We start from the raw sequence: 23,485 nt of genomic DNA, 5'->3' as shown, positions 1-23,485 counted from the left end.
TTACGCTAAGAAACCTATTTGGAACGGTGTCAAATAGCTTCTTGACTAAGGCGGCATCGCTTAGGGTGCCCCCTAAGTTGGCATACCTGACGGACATTCCGGTGAGCCTGCCCGCATATTGATCCAACGACTCTCCTTCTTGCATCCTCATGGCGTCAAAGTCACTCTTCAACGTCTGCAGGCGTGCATTCCTCACGCGATCTGCCCCGACAAATCTCGTCTTGAGGCAATCCCAAACCTCCTTCGCCGTCGCCTTCTTCGCCACTTGCATTAGGAGATCCTCTGGGAGGGCTTGGAGAAGATGCGACCTCGCCTTCTTGTCCTTCCTCGTGTCGACAGCCACACCGGCCGTCGGCTCGACTGCCTCCCAGACGCCTTGATCTTCCATCATGGCCTGGACCCTAATCACCCAACTGGTGTAGTTGGTCGCCGTGAGCAGCGGATATTGGAACATACCGCTGGCAATCTCCCGCGCTGCCTCGTTTGTGATGATCGACATCGGCTTGAATCGAGGGAGCTTTGGCATACAACCTGGCTCTGATACCAAATGTTGGCGTTCTCCCGCGATTCACACTCAATCCCTCTCTTTTGGTAATGACAAAATGAAGAGAGGGGACCGTAGGCTGCAACACACCAACGAGGGAAAGGGCAAGAGAGGGAGCAGCTGTACACGGGCAGAGAGAGAAGGAAGCTGCGTCTAGGGCAGCGTGAGAGAGAGAGTCAAGGACGGCATGAGAGAGAGAGTAAAGAGCGAGAGAGGGAGGGAGAGAAAGATGGAAACTTTCTTCTCCTCTTTTGGCGTTAACTTCTCAACTTCTCATTTTAGTAAAAAAAGCTAACATTTATAGACGATAAAAAAAAACTGAAAAACTTAACGAGTAAGTTTAGCAACTCGTAGATCGTGCTTTCTCACGATCCCTCCGCTTCAACTTTTTCAGCTTCCACCATTTTCTCCACTCCTTATTTAACTGCCCACGATTTGAAACCGCACACACTTTCTCTTGTTTCCACTTTTCACTCCTTCACGCACTCATGCTTTTCCCACGAGCTCCACACGTTCTCACGAGCTCCTCCACTTCAGGAGTTAGAGCAACAAACACGCCACCCATGGCATATTCTGGAGCCATGTATCCGCTGAAATAAGAAAGGCTTGAACATAAGTGAAGACAGCAGATGCTTCATGTAAAGGGCTCTACAGAACTCCCAGTTTACAATTCGGGGAAAGAAAGGTTCTCTACATGACTAACAAGATAAAGGCCACATAATTACACAGATCATCTTCATGATTCCCAGTCCTTCTAGAAAGAATTTCAGAGTTGCAACTTTCTTCTTTAATTTGACAAAAGAGATGAGTTCAAAAGAAGGCTATAGTCCCAATTTTGACTGACCAAAACCTTTGAGTTGTTTGGTCATATATTATATCTGTCACTAGAACAGATGAAAATGTTTCCCCTCAGATCAAACAGCGTTGAAGGCCATATAACTCGGACTTTGAAAAATTAAGACAAACAAGAAAAATAGTATTGGTGACTATGAGGTACAATAAAGCTATTAAGGTTCACGGTAGTCTTGAACTTACTATGTTCCAACAACAACACTGGTAGTTGCTTGCCCGTGAACTCCACTGAAAATCCTTGCCAATCCAAAGTCGGAAATTTTAGGATTCAGTTGCTCATCTAGCAGCACGTTGCCAGCCTTGAGATCCCGGTGAATGATGTTCAATCTAGAATCTTGGTGAAGATAAAGGATTCCCCTTGCAATTCCAATGATGATTTTGGACCTCTTTTCCCAATCCAATTGTATGCGATCTTCTGCATCTGCACGGTGTAATGTTTAATTAGATTAACCTCTCTTTGTCTCCCTCTCCCTCATACAAGTTCCTTGCCTACCAAGCTAATTTTTTTCGAAGAATCATTAGGCTATTCCCTCTTTGTTAGCCAAATTTTATGTCCTTCTCTTTTCCAAAGGTTTCACATGTATGTGGGGAAAGAAATAAAGAAGCTAACCTTTCAGCAAGGCGTCGAGGCTTCCATTGGGCATATATTCATATATCAGCAGCTTCTCCCCTTTTTCCAAGCAGAAACCGCTCAGCTTAACCAGGTTTCTATGTTGAAGTTTGGATATCAAGCCAACTTCATTCTTGAATTCCTTTAGGCCTTGCCTAGAGGTTACAGACAGCCTCTTCACAGCTACTTCTTGTCCATTGGTAAGCTTTCCCTGGTTGACAAACGTCACTCCTTGTTATGTTTTTCTAATTCTAACAAAAGCCAACCGTATTCAGCTTATGCTGCTCATCGTATAGAAAATTCTATTTTTGGGACAAAATTTACCTTTACTTTGAAAATTACTCATATTGTTGAATCTTTAGATATTAACAGGGCCACAGGCCATATAACCATTGAAATCAGATTTAAAGTATGTAATTAGGGATATGTATCCTCTGAAGCTTTTCCTAGTGATATCTACAATATCGAAGAGTATCGTAGTCCTTATTTCGTTTCACATCATGAGACAGTGAACAGTGCAAGAAATCGTTAAAAGGGAAAAAAAAAAAAGGACAAACAGTGACCCATATCAGGAAACTCAGCAATAGAAACTACTTTTACAATTTACAAGTAACGTCTCTATACAATAATTTGCTGTCCTCATCAATGAACAACAGGGAGAAATGAATACGATAACTCCAATTACCTTATAAACAGGGCCATATCCACCTTCTCCAAGCTTGTTTTCTTCTGAAAAATTGTCTGTAGCATTTTCTATCGTCCTTAGGCTGATTTGCGGTAAACTACAGTCATCCTCATTGTCTTTTAAGCTCCCAGCATCAACCGAAGAGGCTTCTTTATATTCTATCTTCCCTGAAATGCCATAAAGATGCAGTAAATCAAGAAATATTAAGGCTTTTAGTGAAAGATAGGACCTACAATGTTTCTCAAGGCAAAATCAAAATTTACTTGAAGTTTTCTGTCTACTCCGAACTAAGCACAATGCGCAGGCTGCTGCTAAGATTACCCCTCCACTGATGCTGATGATAACAAACATCCACCAACGCTTATGCCCTGCATTAATAGATGCACGAACGAGTGTTTTGTATGAACTATGGTTTTCAAATCATTAGATGGCCAAATTTGGGGGTCATGGATTGCATTGCTACAAAAAACATTGCACAAAAAAGGGCACCATTAGGCACACAAGCTTCTGGTTACTCAAAAAAGTAAATGTTTTCTCTTGCCACTTATTAAGCGGAAAAAGAAAAAAGAAAAATGAGCTCAGCATACTACAATGAACCATAGTCAGAAAAAAACACATTTTTTATTCTTAATTTTTAAGTTTTTATTTGTTTTAAGTCATTGTATTTTTCTTGTTTTTCTCAAACTCACCATATTATATCTGAGAAAAAGTATGATCATTTAAAACGTTAAACGATAGTTGTGACTATGGAATGCACCTAAACAAGATCTAACCTAAACAGCACTAAAATGAAGATCAACGAGGCAGGTAAAACACAAACGGAAAGATGCAATTCCAGAAGCTAACAAACAGAGAAGATAGATTGGCTTTGCTTTCATCGTCAAAAGTCGGCCAACAGCAACAAAATTATTTCTCTTCCAATATGGCCAAGGAAACACACATGCAACACGGGATAAAATGATGAGAGTAGACGTCTTCATCTGCCTCGTCATTCCTTCAAATCCGACTGACACCACAAAAATCAGCTGGCTTGACGAGTCTGTTCTCAATAAAAGTGACGCTCTCAAAACCATTAATGCTCATAATGGTGACAGTCGTTCACCAAAGAGTCCATTTGGTAAGGTAAGCAGAATGGTAGGCAACGGCCCCAACACATGTATTATAATTCTATTTAGATCATGTGATTCGACTGAGTGGGAGTGGGGACTCACCATGATTGGTCTGGGGGAGAGATACCACCGTCGGATCGCCGAAAAAGAAGGGCTGCGCTCCAAAAGCTAGGTTGCAGCTTCCGGTGAGAATCCGACCGCCTTGTTTTCCATTAAAGCATCCTTCGATATTAGAGCCGGCGTTATCCAAGCACCACTTACATCGGTCCACGGGTATATCTCTCACGCACTGCACCATAGCATAGATCCTCTGTGATTCACCAACCACAGAAACTCCTGCGGCAAAGAAGCGACTGGAAGAGCTCTGCGTCGCCTGCGAGGTCAGGTTGGAGATGAGGATTCTCAAACTCTGATTGAAGTTGGCTGGGCTGGATGAATCCCCTAATCCACCCTGGCATGCCCTGTCATAGACATCAACCATGCCGGCGAAGTTCACGTCGGAATAGCGCAACTGGCAGCGGTCGAGCCATATGATTGCGCTGCTACTGTTGGGGCACAGCTCTTGGATTTTGGTTGCAGCCTGGGCTGTGCAGTTCCAGCAAACGTCAACAGGGACGTCGCCTCGGCACAAGACTTGGCCATACACTTGGTTGGAGCCCAGGCCCATCGTGTCGCTGTAGAAGCCAGACATAGGTGCCTTGTCTGTCAGATAATAGAGCAGAGCCTTGAGGTTTATGTGATAGGGGGTACCAACCATATCAATAGATGCTGGTGGGGAGCAGATTGACGTGATGAAATTCACACTGCTAGATTCAATCTTGTGAGATGAGGGAGTGAAAAAGGGATACGTCTCGTATCTTACAGAACATTCCAAGTTATAAAAAACTGCACCACCTTGTCTGTCTGCAAAATCTTTGAGCATTCGGCTGAAGGCATTGTCTAAGCAAGACTTACAGTCCCGTGGTGCCAAGTATTGTATGCACTGTGCTGTGCCGTAGACAGTAATATCTTCTGTGTAATGGAACTTGTAGCCCCAGAATAAGCGTCCTGAATGGTTGGTGATGGCGGAAACGATGAGATGGCTGAAGAAGGAAATGAGTATAGGCCTGAATTTTGGGGGTCGGGGATGGCATCAGGGCTCGACTGAGAAAAATTCAAGAACGATTGAGGTATAGTAAAGTTGGTATCGCGGTAGTACGAGATGCAGCCCCGCAAGACAAAGAAGGCCCCTCTGTTGCTGGGGCAGCGCTGAATGACCTGTGTGGCGGACTCAGATACACAGGCCTGACAAGCTTCCCCGTCGAGGTCGCCTCTGCACAGAGCCACCGCAATGACTTCGTCGGGTTTCTTGCCCACGGTGGCGTTGTAGAAGCCGGCGAGGGAAACGTTGGCTGCCAGAGAAGCCAATGCGCGGCGCAGGTTGTGGTCGAAGGTGCTGTTCGCCGTGTAAGTTGAGCTGCTGGCACAGTACCAAAAAGGAGCGTCGGCCATCTCGGCGAGTTTCAGTGGCTGGAGAAGGACCACAAGGAAGACGAAGCAACGGGGTATTCTGCCCATTGCTTCTCCGACGTTACCACTCACCGAGACGTGAAGGATGATCAAATTTTTCTACGATTGGAAGCCATGTTAGAAAGCCCATAGAATCACCTTCACTTGTATCGACTGGAGGGGATGAAGCTGTACACAGCTGTAAGTAGAACCGCATTTATAGCGGTAGACAAAGAGGGTATAAGTGCCAATGTTGTTAAATTCGGTGTCTGAATTAAACATGAAACTAAAAGATTTAGTGAATAGGTAAGTCGAATCCGAATCAGAATTGAATAGGAATGATTTAAAATGTATTTTGATTTTAAAAAATCAAATAAAATTTGGACAGCATTAAAAAATCAAAGAGAAGAAAAAATCAAAAAAATAATTTAAAATCTTTATCATTTTAAATAAAAATAAATACAAAGATAAATTTTTATAGTACTTAGCGGCCAAATGAAATAAGATACTTATCAAAGTAAATCACATGTTAGACCATACTTTCATAGTTCATACATTCAGTGCAACACATGTTAGACCATACTTTCATAGTTCATACATTCAGTGCAACACATGTTAGACCATACTTTCATAGTTCATACATTCAGCACAAGATATCAATAGTTTACTTTAAAATTTTAAGTTGTCATTAAGACATCACCATATCTGGCCCATCTAGGCCGGCCTGATACCCCGGCTTATCCAAGAGTGTTTTATGGGCTCAAATCTATTGGACTCCCAATAAAATATGTGGTTGAGTTGATTGAACCATGTTTGTGATCGCCTTGCTATCAAAAAGTGTCGTTTTAATTTTCTACATTTTTTCAGTGGGTCGGAATACATTGGGGGCCGTGGTTTTGCTTTATGAAACATGTTTGTGATAATAAATTGGAAAATAAATCCCTATCTTCTGCGACTAATCTTGCTTATATAATTGATTTGATATTACTTAATTACTTTGCAAGACCTTTTTCATGATGATTGCATATGTAGATAGTTCACCAAAAAAAAAATTGCATATGCCAAATCTGCTTAATCTCTGTCAATTAAGAGATAGGTAACAGTAAAGATATTTTTTTTCCTCTGCCAAGTTATAGATATGAGTTATACATATGACAGACTGTCGTTTATGTGGACGGTGAAAGATGAAAAGATGTAAGAAAATAATCAAATTTAATGCGTTTACTTTTACCTGTTGCCTTTTTTTTCTTTAACTTTTTCCTTGCCGTCGGCTTCCCCACCTACCATTCTCTTCACTCCTTTTTCCAACACCCTCCTCCTTTTTGCCCTTACCCCGTGTTAGTAGGGGCGAAAATAAAAACTTTTTATGAGTGGGCCGAATTAAAGTTTCAAAATTTTGACAGGGGTCTAATTATCATTTTTTAAAATTTTTATATACGACAAGTAAAATTTTCTAAAATTAACATGTAAATTTTTAAAATTTTTTAAGAGGGGTGCAGGGCCTTGCGAGCCCCTCCTTGGCTACGCCTTTGCTTATTAACCGTTTCTAACGGTTCACCTGCCATTCTTGGTTTAAATATGGGAGGAGTGGAATAATGAGTTTTTGGGACACAGCTACCCCTGTCTCTATGGGTTCTGCAGTGCGGTTGATGTGCACCTAGTTCTTCGCATTGATCTTCGTCTAATGCTGAATATTTGCCCCTCTCCAGTTTTGCCTCCTTTTGTTTGTTTGTTTTTTGTATTTTATTTTGCATTCCTTTTGTTTCTTGTTTCTTTGGTTTTGGCTATTGAATTTCCTGTCATCTCTCTACAAAAAGATATGGGAAGTGTGTAGCATAGCTGGTCTAGCAAAGGTATACCAGTTGCTAGTTGTATCCCCTTATTCATCTCTCTTTCTCTCTTGGCGGCTTGTTCTTGTAGTTAGTCGACTTCTTGTTCTCAAATTTTGTTATATATTTCTATTTTATCGGCTCATGAGTATATATATAACGAACATTGATCTCATTGTCTAAGGAGGAAAACATGAAAAAAGAGCAATTCCCATATGAAAATTACTCAAATGAATTTTTTAACGAGATTGATAAGGTCTCTTCGGTAGTGACGTTCACTAAATCTTTATTGTCACGTTTATCTTGGTGTAAGAGAAGTAATTGGAACGGAAGAAAGTAAAGTGTTTCTTATGCTTTCCAAATGTTAATGTGTGGTTTTGAAGAGCATCATTTTTTTTTTTGAAGAATTTAGGCGGAGTTGAAGCAATCATAACTTTCTCCATCAATTTAGCCAATGAGATGCCTAGAGTATTCAACTGACCTTGAACTTTTCTTCAAAGTCTTTAAGCCCAAACCCCTCGTCAGATTGGTGAATCTTTCGTTGCAAATGGAGTACAGAGATAAATTCCAAGCTTTCACGTCTCAATGGAATAATAGCTCCCAAGTTAACTTCATTTTGTCGGCATCAATGCTCGTATTTGTAACTTAGGATCTCACGCGTACACACTTTTACTTATGACTGCAATAGCTCCACAGGTCGCATTGTAAATAAATAACTTTATTGATCAACAGAAGAAAGTGATCACTTAGTTGCAACACCTCACACAACCATGACAAGCCTCAAGTTGCTAAGCATACGCATCACAACCACTTGATTCATGCAAAGCGTTCGGTACCTTCACTTTGGACTGGCAAAAGTTCCAGACTCCAAACCAGCAGAATGTTTTTGACTTGATTCCACACCATTCCCCTGCAGAAATGCAGGTTGGCCGGGCAAGGGAAGATCCACAGAATTGTTGCCAAGCATGACAACCACAGTTGACATGGTTGGCCTGCTTGCAGCTTCCTCTTGAACACAGAGCAAGCCAATTTGCAGACATCTTATAATTTCAGTTGCTGAACTTGTGTGTTTCAGGACCGGATCAATGAATTCTGTCCCTTTCTGTTCAGACCACAAGCTCCAGGCCTGTTTGACGACATTAATTAAAGTAAGCAAACAAGTTTTTGTTAATGAAATCATTGAATTATAAAGATACCCACCTTGGTGTAAGCTAAACCTCATATGAGGTCAGTGCCCACCTTACATCTCCACAGAGTGAGAGAGAGAGAGAGAGAGAGAGAGAGAGAGAGAAAGAAAGAGAGACTTACATGCACGACAAGGCTACGAGCTTGATAACTAGCACTAAAACTTGCATTCAGTTGGCCGCTGATGATTTCCAGTAACAAAATACCAAAGCTGTAGACATCAGATTTGGTCGAGAACACGCCATCCATGGCATACTCTGGAGCCATGTATCCGCTGAAATAAGGAATGAAAGTCGGTTAATTCGTTCTAACATCGTTCAAGATGGCAGCTGCTTCATAGAAGGACTCTGTAGGACTGCCCGTTCACCATTCAGGAAAAAGAAAGGCGCCCTAATTACTGATAAGACAAAAGTCACAAAAATACCCAGTTCACCTTCATGATTCAAAGTCTTTCAAGACAGAATTTTGGACTTGCAACTTTTGTGTTTTGACAAAAAGAGAGGAGATGAGAAAAAGCCTATAGTTCCAAGATTTCATTGACCAAAATCTGCAAGTTATTTGGACATGAAAGCCAATCAAAATATCAAGTAGGTTATTTCCAATCGTTTCTGTCACTAGGGCCAATCACGATGTTTCAGCTCATATAAATGGAGGAAATTTGACATGGAGACAAGACAATATTGAAGACCATACCACTGGGATCTTAAAAATTTACGAACAAAAGAGGAGAAACAGTTGTGAACATTTTAACGTCATGTGAGGTTATCAAGGTCCACGGTAATCTTGCACTTACTATGTTCCAACAACAACACTGGTCGTTGCTTGTCCTTGAACTCCACTGAAAATCCTTGCCATTCCAAAGTCAGAGATCTTAGGATTCAGTTGGTCATCTAGCAACACGTTGCCAGCCTTCAGGTCCCGGTGAATGATGTTGAGTCGAGAATCTTGGTGAAGATAAAGGATTCCCCTTGCAATTCCCATGATGATATTGGACCTCTTTTCCCAAGCCAACAATTTGCGACCTTCTGCATCTGCACAGTGCAATTTTTAATTAGATTAACCTCTCTCTCTCTCTCTCTCTCTCTCTCTCTCTCTCTCTCTCTCTCTTACTCAATTCCCATACCTACCTACCAAGTCAAATTTTAAAAGGATCATCAGGCTATTCCCTCTTTGTTTGCCAAATTGTATGCCCTTTTCTTTCCCAAAGGTTTCACATGTATATGAAGAAAGAAGCAAAGAAGCTAACCTTTCAGCAAGGCATCGAGGCTTCTATTGGGCATATATTCATATATAAGCAGCTTCTCCCCCTTTTCCAAGCAGCAACCGATCAGCCTAACCAGGTTTGTATGTTGAAGTTTGGCTATCAACTCAACTTCATTCCTGAATTCCTTCAGACCTTGCCCAGAGTTTACAGACAACCTCTTCACAGCTACTTCTTGTCCATTGGAAAGCTTTCCCTGGTCGAGAAACATCACTTCTTGTTATGTTCTTCTAATTCTTACAAAAGCAAACGGTATTCAGCTTATGCTGCTTATCGTAGAGAAAATTCTATTTTTGGGACCAAATTTGTCTTTAATTTGTAAAATAGCTCATATTGTTGAATCTTCAGAGATTGAGAGGGTCTCCGGTCTTTTTACAACTATTAACCATAGAAATCAGATTTAAAGGATGTAACTGGAGGTATGTATCCCCTGAAGCTTTAATTTCCTAGTGATATTTAGTATATTGAAGAGTATTACAATCTTATTTCGTGTCAGTTGAGGCGGTGAAAAGTGCAAGGACTCATTGGAAAAAAAAAACACACACAGTAAACCCTTGTTTAGCAGTAAAAACAGTGTCCCTTGTACAATAATTTGCTCTCCTCATCACTGAACAACAGAGAGAAATGAATATGATAACGACTTACCTTATAAACAGGACCATATCCACCTTCTCCAAGCTGATTTTCTTCTGAAAAATTGTCTGTAGCATTTTGTATAGCCCTTAGGCTGATTTGCGGTAAACTACAGTCTGCCTCATTCTCTTTTATGTCCTCAACATCAACCGAGGAGGCCTCTTTATATTTTGTCTTCCCTGAAATGCCATGAAGATGTAGTAAATCAAGAAAATTAAGGCTTTGGGGGAAAGGGAGGACCTACAATGTTTCTCAACGCATATAAAAATTTACTTTGTTGTCTTCTCCGAACTAAGCAGAATGCGATAGCTGCTGCTAAGATTACCCCTCCAATGATGCCGATGATAGCAAATATCCACCAGCGCTTATGCCCTGCATTAGTAGGTGCACAAATGAGTCTTTTGTATCAATTATGATTTACTAATGGTTAGATAGCCAATTTGGGTGTCATGCACTGCATTGCTACAAAACACATTGCACAAAAGAGGGCCACCATTAGGCACACAAAGCTTCTAGTTACTCAACAAGTAGACGGTTTCTCCTTCCACTTGTTCAGCAGAAAAAATTAACTTGGTGGACTACAAATTTTCAGTAGTATGAACCTAAAGGGAGGTGAAGATTGAAGAAGGAGACATAACTTTGCCATAAAGTAACCAGAGCCAAAATGAAGATAAGGAGGCAGATAATACAGAAGCAGAAAGATACGGTTCCAAGAGCTAATAAACAGAGCAGAGATGACGCTCTGTTTTCTGTCAAATGTCCTCCAACAGCAAGAGAATTGGTTCCTTCCCCAAGTTGTCATCTGGAAGCAGCTGATTTTGTTTTTTTGTTTTTTGTCCTTGTTTTTGTTTCTGGTGCATCCAGCAAGGAAAATGGAAAACACATGCAACACCATCTTCCCCATAAGTCGTGTATTTAAGTACGGCTGACGCCACAAAAATCAGTTGGCCTGACGAGTCTAATACAAGGGACCGACTCAACGCCATTAATGCTCATAATGGTAACAGTCGTTCCTCAAAAGGGGCTTGCCGTTAGGATTTTAATTCTCTTTAAGCATGTGATTCGGCTGAGTAGGAGTGGGGACTCACCATTATTGGGCTGCGGGAGTGTTACCACTGTTGGATCGCCGAAAAAGAAGGGCTGCGCTCCAAAAGCTAGGTTGCAGCTTCCGGTGAGAATTCGACCGCCTTGCTTTCCATTAGAGCATCCTTCAATATCAGAGCTGGCATTCTGCAAGCACCAGCTACATCGGTCCATGGGTATATCTCGCACGCACTGCACCATAGCATAGATCCTCTCTGATTCACTACCCACAGAAAGCCCTGTAGCAAAGAAGCGATTACGGGAGCTCTGCGTCGCCAGCGAGGTCAGGTTGGAGATGAGGAATCTCAAATTCTGATTGAAGGTCGCTGGGCTAGGTGAATCCCCCAATCCTGGCTGGCATGCTCTGTCATAGACGTCTACCGTGCCGGCGAAGTTCACGTCGGAGTAGCGCAACTGGCAGCGGTCGAGCCATATGATTGCCCTTCTACTGTTGGGGCACAGCTCTTGGATTTTGGTCGCAGCCTGCGCTGTGCAGTTCCAGCAAACGTCAACAGGGACGTCGCCTCGGCATAAGACTTGGCCATAGACTTGGTTGGAGCCCACGCCGGCGGTGTCGCTATAGAAGCCAGAGATAGGAGCCTGGTCTATCAGATAATGGAGAAGAGCCTTGAGGTTTATGTGATAGGGGGTACCAACGATATCGCTAGATGCTGGTGGGGAGCAGTTCGACGTGATGAAATTGACACTGCTAGGGTCAATCTTGTGAGATGAGGGAGTGAAAAAGGGATATGTCTCGTATCTTACAGAACATGCCAAGTTATAAAATATTGCACCGCCTTGTCTGTCTGCAACATCTTTGAGCATTCGGATGAAGGCAATGTCTAAGCAAGATTTACAGTCCCGTGGTGCCAAGTATTGTACGCACTGTGCGGTGCCGTAGACAGTAATGTCTTTTGTGTAATGGAACTTGTCGCCCCAGAAGAAGCGTCCTGAAGGTTTGGTGGTGGCGGAAACGATGAGGTTGTTGAAGAAGGGAATGAGTATGGGCCTGAATCTTTGGGGGTCGGGGATGGCTCCAGGGCCCGGGAGAGAAAAATTCATGAACGATTGAGGTATAGTAAAGTTGGCATCGCGGTAGTACGTGATGCAGCCCTGGAAGGCAAAGAGAGCCGCTCTGTTTTTGGAGCAGCGCTGGATGACCTGCGTGGCAGACGCGGATACACAGGCCTGACAAGCTTCGGCGTCGAGGTCGCCTCGGCACTGAACCGCGGCAATGACTTGGTCGGGTTCCTTGCCCACGGTGGCGTTGTAGAAGCCGGTAAGGGAAACGTTGGCTACCAGAGAAGCCAATGCGCGGCGCAGGTTGAGGTCGAAGGTGCTGTTCGCCGCGTAGAGTGAGCTGCTGGCGCAGAACCAAAAGGGAGTCTCGGCCATATCAACGAGTTTCAGTGGCAGGAGAAGGACAATAAGGAAGATGAAAGAGCTGGGTACTCTGCCCATTGCTGCTCCGAGGTTACCACTCACCGAGATGTGAATGATGATTATATTCTTCCGCAATTGGAAGCCGAAGGAAAGAACCCTTGGAAGATCAGGAGGAGGGACGACGGATGGTGGAAGAATTAGCTCAGTTGGGCAGTCAACAACGGCGATCTTGTGGGGACTCGAGATGCATGATCTCCACCATGTCCGTGGAATCTAATTGTTCATTTCCGTACTGGCGTTTCAGAAATGCATCTTCTAGTTGCGTGTCTGAAACTTTCACCTAAGATGTGTGGTCTAAACGGATGACTGCGCAAGCTTGAGTTTTCCCATGGGTTTAAAGTACTACTGTATGAACTGTAGATTTTAGTAAACTTTGTTGTGGATTGTTTATTTATTTTTTTGTTTAAATCTCTTAATAAGTCAGTGTAATGGTATTCTTGAATAAAATAATGGTAGAAATATGGGCAAAAATTATTTAACAGAAGTGAAATTTAATGTTTTCAAATTGAAGATGGTATTTATAATGTTGTCACGCAGTAGCAAAACTACTGATGTGGGCATGCCTACGTCAGTAATAAAATTTTTATGTTGCAGAATTATATATAGGCTGACGTAAGCATGCTTATGTCAGCAATAAAATTTTTATTTATTTTTATATATTTTTGCAAGGTTGTTTTATGATTATTTATTTATTTATATATGTTGTGCCCTTGAACGAAGAGCACCCCATAAAAATGAAAATTCTAGGTGTCACGCTTTTGTCGACATATGATTGCTTGAAACAACATACTCATGCCCAACTCGACTTGGGCCGAGTGGACCCAAGCAATGGAAGTAGTGCTGCCCAATTAAGTTGCTGGGCTGGCTCGACTTGGTTGATAACTTATATTTAAGATGATTTTATTATTTATGTATATAATTATATACATTTTGTTTTGGTTAAATATATTTATATATTATTTTATATTAAAAAAATATATTTTCAATGCTAATCGAATCAACTGCGGAGCTCAAGCTGGAAGTTCGGGTAGTCTAGTAAAACCCAGGTACACTTGTGGGCTGCAGTCCAGCCCATCACAATTTCTTACAAGAAAATCTGCTTTGGAACATACCGAAACTTTCTTCTAACGCGTGGAAGAAAAGTGGCTTTCTTCCCACCAATCTCAAGATTTCCACATTGGCATGCCTTTGACCGTGAGACTTCATGGATGGCCAGTAGAGAAGGCCAGAGATTCCAGGATTTCGTTTATATGTTAGAAGGAGAAAGGAAGGGGGAAGGACATCTATTTGCAGGTTGTGGTGGGGATGGATGTGGGTCACCTAACTACATGCTTTTGGCAGGTTAGCTTGATGGAGGCGGCTGCCTTTGGTACACCCCACCATGCCCATTAAGAAATTGCGCATGCAGTTTCCATCACCCTTTTAGCTCTTCGCATTGCTGTGGAAAAGTTTAGGCTTTCCACCTCTTGAACAAGCCGCATGGTCATTTGACTGAAACGCAGAGCATTTTGCCTGGGGCTTACTTAGACTAGAAAGCTTGAGAACAGTGGCGGCCAGGTCAGGACAAAAGGAGCGGGGAGGAGGAAGCGCAAAGGATTCCAGTGTCATTCTCGGCTCGGTAGTAGTCCTTTTCAAGGTCTTTGAACCAACAAGCGCCATAAACCACTGGTCTTCTTTTAGATCTATATTGTTTTTTATCATTTAGTTGAAAGTCGAGGACTCATGACGATTCTCAGTATTATCCCATGTAATAAATGCTGCACCTCTTGTATTCACAAGTTTTTTATACGAATCATTCATGCTGTAATAGGGAGATTGGTGGTGAACCTTCCTCAACCTTGGTGCTTCCTCTAAGTGAAACCAACTGTAACGCCCATGATCTCATTCCTTTTTCCTTATTTATGGAAAAACATTAATAAGGGGGAGAATTATAAACGGCAGATTTAAATGGGGGTTACATAAAATGAACAATTTAATCATAGGGAAAGCAGTTTTGGAAAGAAAAGAAGGGGAAAGAAAAACTGACGGGTTATTCATTTCTTTGAGAGAGATTGTAAAATAATCATCCCTTATTGCTGCAGCCCTAGACGTGAGAGTTCAACCACTAGAGAAAGAGAAAGGAATAGAGAGAGAGAGGGACGTCCGCATCTTTGCCCTCTTTCTAGTTGAAGATCGAAGTGGTTGGCTGCTGGAAAGAGACGAAAAGCAAAAAGGGAAGTCAATTCGGAATTGAAAAAGGTATGGGGATTTTCTGCCATGATTGAAGCATGAAGCCATGTAATTTGATTTCTTACGGATACATATATACTTAGAAGATGAATCCATGTATGAGAAATTTCAGTTATGAATGCAGCATGAAGCCTGGATATTTTGAGTTCTTATACATACATATGCAATGTGGATTTATGAATTTATACGCCTAGACATGAACATATGCATGAGGCGTTGTATGATGTTAATGTTACACAATGTTCTTCGATTCGTCTCTGATTTTCTTGGACCTTTGTATTTTTATGCATAAATATGAATCTATGCATGAGTTAGTGTATGTTGGGATGGAAATATAGTGTTATAAGTTCTGGTTCTCTCTGATTTCAAAGAAATCGAAGCATGCGAGGTATGAAGGGTGAGGTATGTTAGTCTTCGTTGGGTTATTGAACCTTCTCCGATGACTCGTACCATGTTGTTTTCCCCTTCTTCTTATATTTCGTTTATTTCACTTGTGAGAAAATGAGACTAAGCCAACATTAAACAAAGGACGTATAGCTGTAATAAGGATGCGTTAAAGAATCTAAACCAACCACAGAAAAGGGGAAACAGACTCTGCTCAGTGTCGTCGACAGAGAGCAACGTCTGCTCTGATCGACATAAGGAAAACAAGGAATGTTGCAGAGGTGATTTGGGGGAAATTGGAGAACACGACCTTGACGTGGCAGGTTTCCTCATGTCGTCCCCCATTGTAGTCGGTTTCTCCCTGTCGTCTGGAAGAGCAGGGTCCTCCTTGCTGCCGGTTCATTCTCGTCGCAAGGAAGGAGGAGCAGAGAGAGACATGCCTGGTTTGGGGAGGTCGTCTCCCTCACGGTGGCAGGGCTGAAAAACGAGAGCAGCAGAGGAGGAGGTGGTGGTTGAGAGCATCGGACGGTGGTGGGAAACCAGAGCGTTGAAGCTTTCGGGAGGAGGACAGATCTCTCCCCACGGTCCCGCTTTTCGCTGGTTTTGATTGAGGAAGAACGGTGGAAGCCACCGTCGGTCAAACGCTTGTGAAAAGAGGAGGACGGAGCAGCTCACGAGGAGAGAGAAAATCAGGCGTAGAAATGAGAAAAAACGAGGGTTGGGCCATATTTATATCAAAGTTGGAAAATTTCAAAACGGGTCCACTAATTAGCAAAATATTCAGATAAGCTGTTATACATTTTATAACTTCCATGCCGCAACGTTTTTGCTGAAAACCTCTTCAAAAAGATGTTTGCGAAAGTAATTTTCAGTAAAAACTGGGTATTTAATATGAAATCACGTTTTGGTACCCTCTCAGTTTCTTAAATTTTCAAAAGGGGGTTTTCTTATATTTGTTTGTAATTTGGAAGGAAAAACGTAATGTTATGCATTATTGCTCTGTGGTACCTTTTGTGTTATTTAAATTTCAGGAAAAGGGTATTGAACTCTCTTGTTTTGAAATAGTGATTATTGTGTTAATTTGGATGTAAGTCTATTTGACTTTGTTCTGTTACCATTAAATCAAGATATGAAATGGCTTATTTTTGTGGTCTGGAAAACCGAGCCCAAGGGCGGTTTCTGTGAGAGGTACTAGACGATGTCTAGCATTGGCAAACCCTCACTTTTGAAATTCGAAGGCGAAACGTGGACTTTGTGCGATGGTTTATGCGAGTGCGAGCTTTCTGTTTTGCCCAGTGTTTGGTTTCGTCCCGGGAGGTAGTGGTCACACTCCTCTGGCTGTACTGGAGGGCCCACAGGGTATTGGGCGGCACAAGGGCCCGGGGTACTGCTGCTGTGTTGGGAGAGACATCTCCTGGTCCCTCAAACCGGGTTCCTAGAGGGGCCATGCTGCTGCAGCGGCGATCTGGGATATCTCAGGAGGCTTCACTTCAGGTACCCTCGATCCGTTGGATCGCCTGGTGATGATATGTTCTGTTCTGCCCGTGAGTTGTGCCCACGGGGTTTTCTGTTACTCGACACGATGACCATGACATTGTCAGAGAACCACGGTTGGAAGCCTACGAAATTTTGGAGGTTGTGCACACCTCGTTCTGTCTTTGATGATGTGATATGTGTTAAGTTTTGGAAAACTTATGGTTGTAGTTCACAAGGACTTTTTGGAAGCGTTTTACGAAACTAAATATTATTTTGGGCCATGTTTCCATTCATGGCTGGATTTTCTCATACTCAGAGGAATTCTGACCCTTCTTTCTATCTCTACAGGTAGTCCTTGATAGCTTTTGGCTTTAGAGCGACGACCTCAGTCTTGTGATGGACGGGCATTGGCATTCTGGACACTGCGTCGGTTTTGGGGATTTGTGGTTATTTTTGTTTGGGTCCAAGTATTTTATTATTGAAATAAAACAATGTCTTATGTTCTGGTCATGACTCAATATTGCTTCCGCTATTATAGAAATGAAAGAAAATTTTTGGTGTCAAAAATTGGGTCGTGACAACTTTGGTATCAGAGCACAGTGTCTAGAGTCAATGTCCAATGCCAATGTCGATCACAAGCAGAGGAAGGTCATTCGAGCAAATTAAAGAAGGGTGTTTTTGATTTATTGTGAATATTGAGTTTCGAAGTTTTATATTTGTCCTAAGTGATTGTGTTTTTACTATAGCTTTTATGGATCTCATGAATCAGATATTTCATGAGTACTAGGATCGATTCATCATAGTATTTATCGACGATGTGCTAGTGCACTTAGAGTGTTAAGCATCACATGCGGTACATCTCGAGCATGTGTTGAAAATTTTGAGACAAGATTAACTGTATGCCAAGTACTCCAAGTGCGAGTTTTGGCTAGACAAAGTAAATTTTTTGGGACACATCATCTCTAATGAGGGAGTGTCAGTTGATCTGGCCAAGGTAGAAGTTGTTCAACAATGAAATGCACCAACCAATGTGACCAAAATAAGAAGTTTTCTTGGTTTGGCATGTTATTACAGGAAGTTCATTAAGAATTTCTCGACAATTGCAACCCCAATGACTAAAATGCTTCAGAAGGGAGTGAAATTTACGTGGATAGATGACTGTCAGAAGAGTTTCCAGATGTTGAAAGATAGTTTGACAAGTGCTCCATTTCTAACACTACCAAAAGGGAGAAAAGAGTTTGTGGTATATATTGATGCTTCAGGAACAGGTTATGGAGCCGTGCTTATGCAAGGAGATAAAATCATAGCATATGCTTCTAGACAACTGAAACAACACGAGGAAAAACTATCCAACGCATGATCTGGAATTAGGAGCAGTGGTATTTGCATTAAAAATGTGAAAACATTATCTCTATGGTGTGGAATTTGAAGTATTTTCTAACCACAAATCTCTCGAATATTTGTTCTCGCAGAAGGAATTGGACATAAGATAGAGAAGATGGTTGGAATATCTTAAAGATTATGACTTTGAGATAAAGTATCATCCAGGAAAGGCCAATGTGGTTGCCGATGCACTTAGCAGAAAAACGACTGCTAAAGCTAGTGGGCTATTAATGCAGACATGGAATTTGGTAGAAGACTTTGAAAAATGGCATCCATTGCGAGATGATAATGGAAAGGTGAAGTGTGCAGGAATAATTCGAGATAGTTTCCTTGATGAAATCATTGAGAAACAAAAACAGAATCCAGAATATGTGAAGTTGAAACTTGAGTGTCACAAGAAGGAAGAAACTCTTTATTCTGATGATGACGATAGATTTGTGTGGTTCAACGGTAGATTGTGGGTTCTGAATGATTCAGAGGTGAAAAACAAGCTGCTTGATGATGCACACAAAACAAGATACACCATACATCCAGGAAACACAAAGATGTATCAAAATTTAAGAATAAACTTTTGGTGGCCAGGAATGAAGAAAGAGATTGCTGAGTTCATCTCACGATGCTTAGTGTGTCAACTGGTTAAAGTGGAACATCAGAAACCAGGTGGTTTGATGCAACAGATAGAAATTCCTCAATGGAAATGGGAAGACATCACCATGGACTTTGTAGTGGGGTTACCACGTACTCGACGACAACACGATGCTATTTGGGTAGTGGTTGACCGCCTAACAAAATCTGCACATTTTCTTCCGATCAAGATTTCACAATCACTAGAAAGTCTGGCAGATTTGTATGTGGATGAAATTGTGAGACTTCATGGAATCCCTAAATCAATAATCTCTGACAGAGATCCAAGATTTACATCCAAGTTTTGGGGAAGGTTACAAGAAGCATTGGGAACAAAATTGAAACTGAGTACAGCATTTCATCCGCAAACAGATGGACAGTCTGAGCGAACCATCCAGACTCTTGAAGATATGTTAAGAGCTTGTGTTTTGCAGTGGAAGGGTGAATGGGACAAACATGTGAAGTTGGTTGAATTTGCCTACAACAACAGCTATCACTCTAGCATTGGAATGGCTTCGTTTGAAGCTCTTTATGGCCGACCTTGTAGATCACCATCATGTTGGACAGAGATAGGAGACAACAAGATTGAGGATCCTTTGGTGATTCAACACTACACTGATCAAGTCAATATGATTAGAAAGAAACTTTTGGCTGCTCAGAGTCGACAAAAGAGTTATGCAGACCAACGACGAAGAGAGTTGGCTTTTGAAGCAGGGGATCATGTCTTTGTCAAGATATCACCCACCAAAAGTGTTTTTCGATTCGGAAAGAAATGAAAATTGAGCCCAAGATACATTGGTCCATTCGAGATTTTGGAAAAAGTTGGAGAGGTTGCATATCGAATTGCACTTCCACCGCAGTATAGTCATGTTCATCCAGTATTTCACGTGTCGATGTTAAGGAAGTATGTACCTGATCCTTCGCATGTGATAGATTATGAAGAAGTCGATTTGCAAGAGGACTTGACAACCGAGGAAAAGCCGCTTCGGATCATAGATCGAAAGGAGCACGTATTGCGAAAGAAGACAATCTCACTAGTTCAAGTGGAATGGCAGCATCATGGCATCAAAGAATGCACATGGGAGCCAGAAGAAGACATGAGAAAGAGTTACCCTCAACTGTTTCAATAAGGTACGCTCAAATTTCGAGGACGAAATTTCTTTTTTAGGGGGGGAGGATGTAACGCCCATGATCTCATTCCTTTTTCCTTATTTATGGAAAAACATTAATAAGGGGGAGAATTATAAACGGCAGATTTAAATGGGGGTTACATAAAATGAACAATTTAATCATAGGGAAAGCAGTTTTGGAAAGAAAAGAAGGGGAAAGAAAAACTGACGGGTTATTCATTTCTTTGAGAGAGATTGTAAAATAATCATCCCTTATTGCTGCAGCCCTAGACGTGAGAGTTCAACCACTAGAGAAAGAGAAAGGAATAGAGAGAGAGAGGGACGTCCGCATCTTTGCCCTCTTTCTAGTTGAAGATCGAAGTGGTTGGCTGCTGGAAAGAGACGAAAAGCAAAAAGGGAAGTCAATTCGGAATTGAAAAAGGTATGGGGATTTTCTGCCATGATTGAAGCATGAAGCCATGTAATTTGATTTCTTACGGATACATATATACTTAGAAGATGAATCCATGTATGAGAAATTTCAGTTATGAATGCAGCATGAAGCCTGGATATTTTGAGTTCTTATACATACATATGCAATGTGGATTTATGAATTTATACGCCTAGACATGAACATATGCATGAGGCGTTGTATGATGTTAATGTTACACAATGTTCTTCGATTCGTCTCTGATTTTCTTGGACCTTTGTATTTTTATGCATAAATATGAATCTATGCATGAGTTAGTGTATGTTGGGATGGAAATATAGTGTTATAAGTTCTGGTTCTCTCTGATTTCAAAGAAATCGAAGCATGCGAGGTATGAAGGGTGAGGTATGTTAGTCTTCGTTGGGTTATTGAACCTTCTCCGATGACTCGTACCATGTTGTTTTCCCCTTCTTCTTATATTTCGTTTATTTCACTTGTGAGAAAATGAGACTAAGCCAACATTAAACAAAGGACGTATAGCTGTAATAAGGATGCGTTAAAGAATCTAAACCAACCACAGAAAAGGGGAAACAGACTCTGCTCAGTGTCGTCGACAGAGAGCAACGTCTGCTCTGATCGACATAAGGAAAACAAGGAATGTTGCAGAGGTGATTTGGGGGAAATTGGAGAACACGACCTTGACGTGGCAGGTTTCCTCATGTCGTCCCCCATTGTAGTCGGTTTCTCCCTGTCGTCTGGAAGAGCAGGGTCCTCCTTGCTGCCGGTTCATTCTCGTCGCAAGGAAGGAGGAGCAGAGAGAGACATGCCTGGTTTGGGGAGGTCGTCTCCCTCACGGTGGCAGGGCTGAAAAACGAGAGCAGCAGAGGAGGAGGTGGTGGTTGAGAGCATCGGACGGTGGTGGGAAACCAGAGCGTTGAAGCTTTCGGGAGGAGGACAGATCTCTCCCCACGGTCCCGCTTTTCGCTGGTTTTGATTGAGGAAGAACGGTGGAAGCCACCGTCGGTCAAACGCTTGTGAAAAGAGGAGGACGGAGCAGCTCACGAGGAGAGAGAAAATCAGGCGTAGAAATGAGAAAAAACGAGGGTTGGGCCATATTTATATCAAAGTTGGAAAATTTCAAAACGGGTCCACTAATTAGCAAAATATTCAGATAAGCTGTTATACATTTTATAACTTCCATGCCGCAACGTTTTTGCTGAAAACCTCTTCAAAAAGATGTTTGCGAAAGTAATTTTCAGTAAAAACTGGGTATTTAATATGAAATCACGTTTTGGTACCCTCTCAGTTTCTTAAATTTTCAAAAGGGGGTTTTCTTATATTTGTTTGTAATTTGGAAGGAAAAACGTAATGTTATGCATTATTGCTCTGTGGTACCTTTTGTGTTATTTAAATTTCAGGAAAAGGGTATTGAACTCTCTTGTTTTGAAATAGTGATTATTGTGTTAATTTGGATGTAAGTCTATTTGACTTTGTTCTGTTACCATTAAATCAAGATATGAAATGGCTTATTTTTGTGGTCTGGAAAACCGAGCCCAAGGGCGGTTTCTGTGAGAGGTACTAGACGATGTCTAGCATTGGCAAACCCTCACTTTTGAAATTCGAAGGCGAAACGTGGACTTTGTGCGATGGTTTATGCGAGTGCGAGCTTTCTGTTTTGCCCAGTGTTTGGTTTCGTCCCGGGAGGTAGTGGTCACACTCCTCTGGCTGTACTGGAGGGCCCACAGGGTATTGGGCGGCACAAGGGCCCGGGGTACTGCTGCTGTGTTGGGAGAGACATCTCCTGGTCCCTCAAACCGGGTTCCTAGAGGGGCCATGCTGCTGCAGCGGCGATCTGGGATATCTCAGGAGGCTTCACTTCAGGTACCCTCGATCCGTTGGATCGCCTGGTGATGATATGTTCTGTTCTGCCCGTGAGTTGTGCCCACGGGGTTTTCTGTTACTCGACACGATGACCATGACATTGTCAGAGAACCACGGTTGGAAGCCTACGAAATTTTGGAGGTTGTGCACACCTCGTTCTGTCTTTGATGATGTGATATGTGTTAAGTTTTGGAAAACTTATGGTTGTAGTTCACAAGGACTTTTTGGAAGCGTTTTACGAAACTAAATATTATTTTGGGCCATGTTTCCATTCATGGCTGGATTTTCTCATACTCAGAGGAATTCTGACCCTTCTTTCTATCTCTACAGGTAGTCCTTGATAGCTTTTGGCTTTAGAGCGACGACCTCAGTCTTGTGATGGACGGGCATTGGCATTCTGGACACTGCGTCGGTTTTGGGGATTTGTGGTTATTTTTGTTTGGGTCCAAGTATTTTATTATTGAAATAAAACAATGTCTTATGTTCTGGTCATGACTCAATATTGCTTCCGCTATTATAGAAATGAAAGAAAATTTTTGGTGTCAAAAATTGGGTCGTGACACCAACTGCTTTGACAGGTACTCTTCGGAAAATGCCTTAGATGCTTCTGTTTTGAATCGTCTCTTACAGCAACACATTGTTTTGGTCTTTATGTTTTCTTTCTTCTTGTTTCTGACCACTCCTAAGTCATTAGGTCTTACTGTTCCCTTACAACACCTTGTCGGAGGTGTTTTTTGCTAGTAGTCTTGAAGAACCCATCTCTCTCTCTCTCTCTCTCTCTCTGTGTGTGTGTGTGTGTGTGTGTGTGTGTGTGTGTGTGTGTGCATTCAGCTACAACGACGTCTTGTGATGAGAGAAACGAGAGGCTGATCGAGATGAATCCAGAAACGTAGGGTGATAAAGTGAAAACCCCCTTACCTCACGCTTGTATCTCGATGCTGTGATATCCATACCCCGGGATAGTTCTGTCTTTGTCTTCTCTTACAGGACTGGATCAAGAACCAGCTTTCATCGACACAGACAATATGTTCGTGATTTCAAACACATCCCTAACAACTAGATTAAAAACATGTGAACCTGTGAAGAAACTGGACTTGATTTTTCGAACCTATGTTAAACCAGATAACTGCTACACGCTAACATGTGTTCATATCTAATCTCTGATTCCTTTCTTCTTTCAGTTATACAGGTAATCCACCACTAGCTTAGCTTCATTTTGTAATTGGGTGCCAATTTTAGTGACGGTA

The 23,485-nt window shown here is 41.9% G+C and overlaps 4 protein-coding genes across 4 annotated transcripts; all 4 read right to left on the bottom strand.

The window, feature by feature from the left end:
- Positions 1 to 1,022: 1,022 nt before the first annotated feature.
- On the bottom strand, positions 1,023 to 3,683 carry LOC116263645 (G-type lectin S-receptor-like serine/threonine-protein kinase At4g27290). The gene is made up of 5 exons (XM_050080371.1): positions 3,632 to 3,683; positions 2,692 to 2,858; positions 2,007 to 2,217; positions 1,580 to 1,817; positions 1,023 to 1,134 (listed from the first exon to the last, which is right to left on the bottom strand). Exons 1-5 carry the CDS (start codon positions 3,681 to 3,683, stop codon positions 1,023 to 1,025), a joined length of 780 nt encoding a protein of 259 aa, XP_049936328.1.
- On the bottom strand, positions 2,802 to 4,873 carry LOC126410511 (cysteine-rich repeat secretory protein 38-like). Its single transcript, XM_050080424.1, has 2 exons — positions 3,632 to 4,873; positions 2,802 to 3,059 (listed from the first exon to the last, which is right to left on the bottom strand). Exon 1 carries the CDS (start codon positions 4,720 to 4,722, stop codon positions 3,868 to 3,870), a length of 855 nt encoding a protein of 284 aa, XP_049936381.1. The 5' UTR covers positions 4,723 to 4,873; the 3' UTR covers positions 2,802 to 3,059; positions 3,632 to 3,867.
- On the bottom strand, positions 4,740 to 5,531 carry LOC126410512 (putative cysteine-rich receptor-like protein kinase 9). The gene has a single exon (XM_050080426.1). It carries the CDS (start codon positions 5,355 to 5,357, stop codon positions 4,740 to 4,742), a length of 618 nt encoding a protein of 205 aa, XP_049936383.1. The 5' UTR covers positions 5,358 to 5,531.
- A 2,288-nt stretch (positions 5,532 to 7,819) lies between these two features.
- LOC116263927 (cysteine-rich receptor-like protein kinase 6) lies at positions 7,820 to 13,086 on the bottom strand. Its single transcript, XM_031643754.2, has 7 exons — positions 11,285 to 13,086; positions 10,470 to 10,568; positions 10,209 to 10,375; positions 9,549 to 9,759; positions 9,096 to 9,333; positions 8,426 to 8,576; positions 7,820 to 8,243 (listed from the first exon to the last, which is right to left on the bottom strand). Exons 1-7 carry the CDS (start codon positions 12,738 to 12,740, stop codon positions 7,956 to 7,958), a joined length of 2,610 nt encoding a protein of 869 aa, XP_031499614.1. The 5' UTR covers positions 12,741 to 13,086; the 3' UTR covers positions 7,820 to 7,955.
- Positions 13,087 to 23,485: the final 10,399 nt, after the last annotated feature.

This window comes from Nymphaea colorata, chromosome 11 (genome assembly GCF_008831285.2).
Source record: "Nymphaea colorata isolate Beijing-Zhang1983 chromosome 11, ASM883128v2, whole genome shotgun sequence".
Taxonomy (NCBI): domain Eukaryota; kingdom Viridiplantae; phylum Streptophyta; class Magnoliopsida; order Nymphaeales; family Nymphaeaceae; genus Nymphaea; species Nymphaea colorata.
Note: the sequence above shows the minus strand (reverse complement) of the source record. Positions and strands in the feature narration are given on the sequence as shown.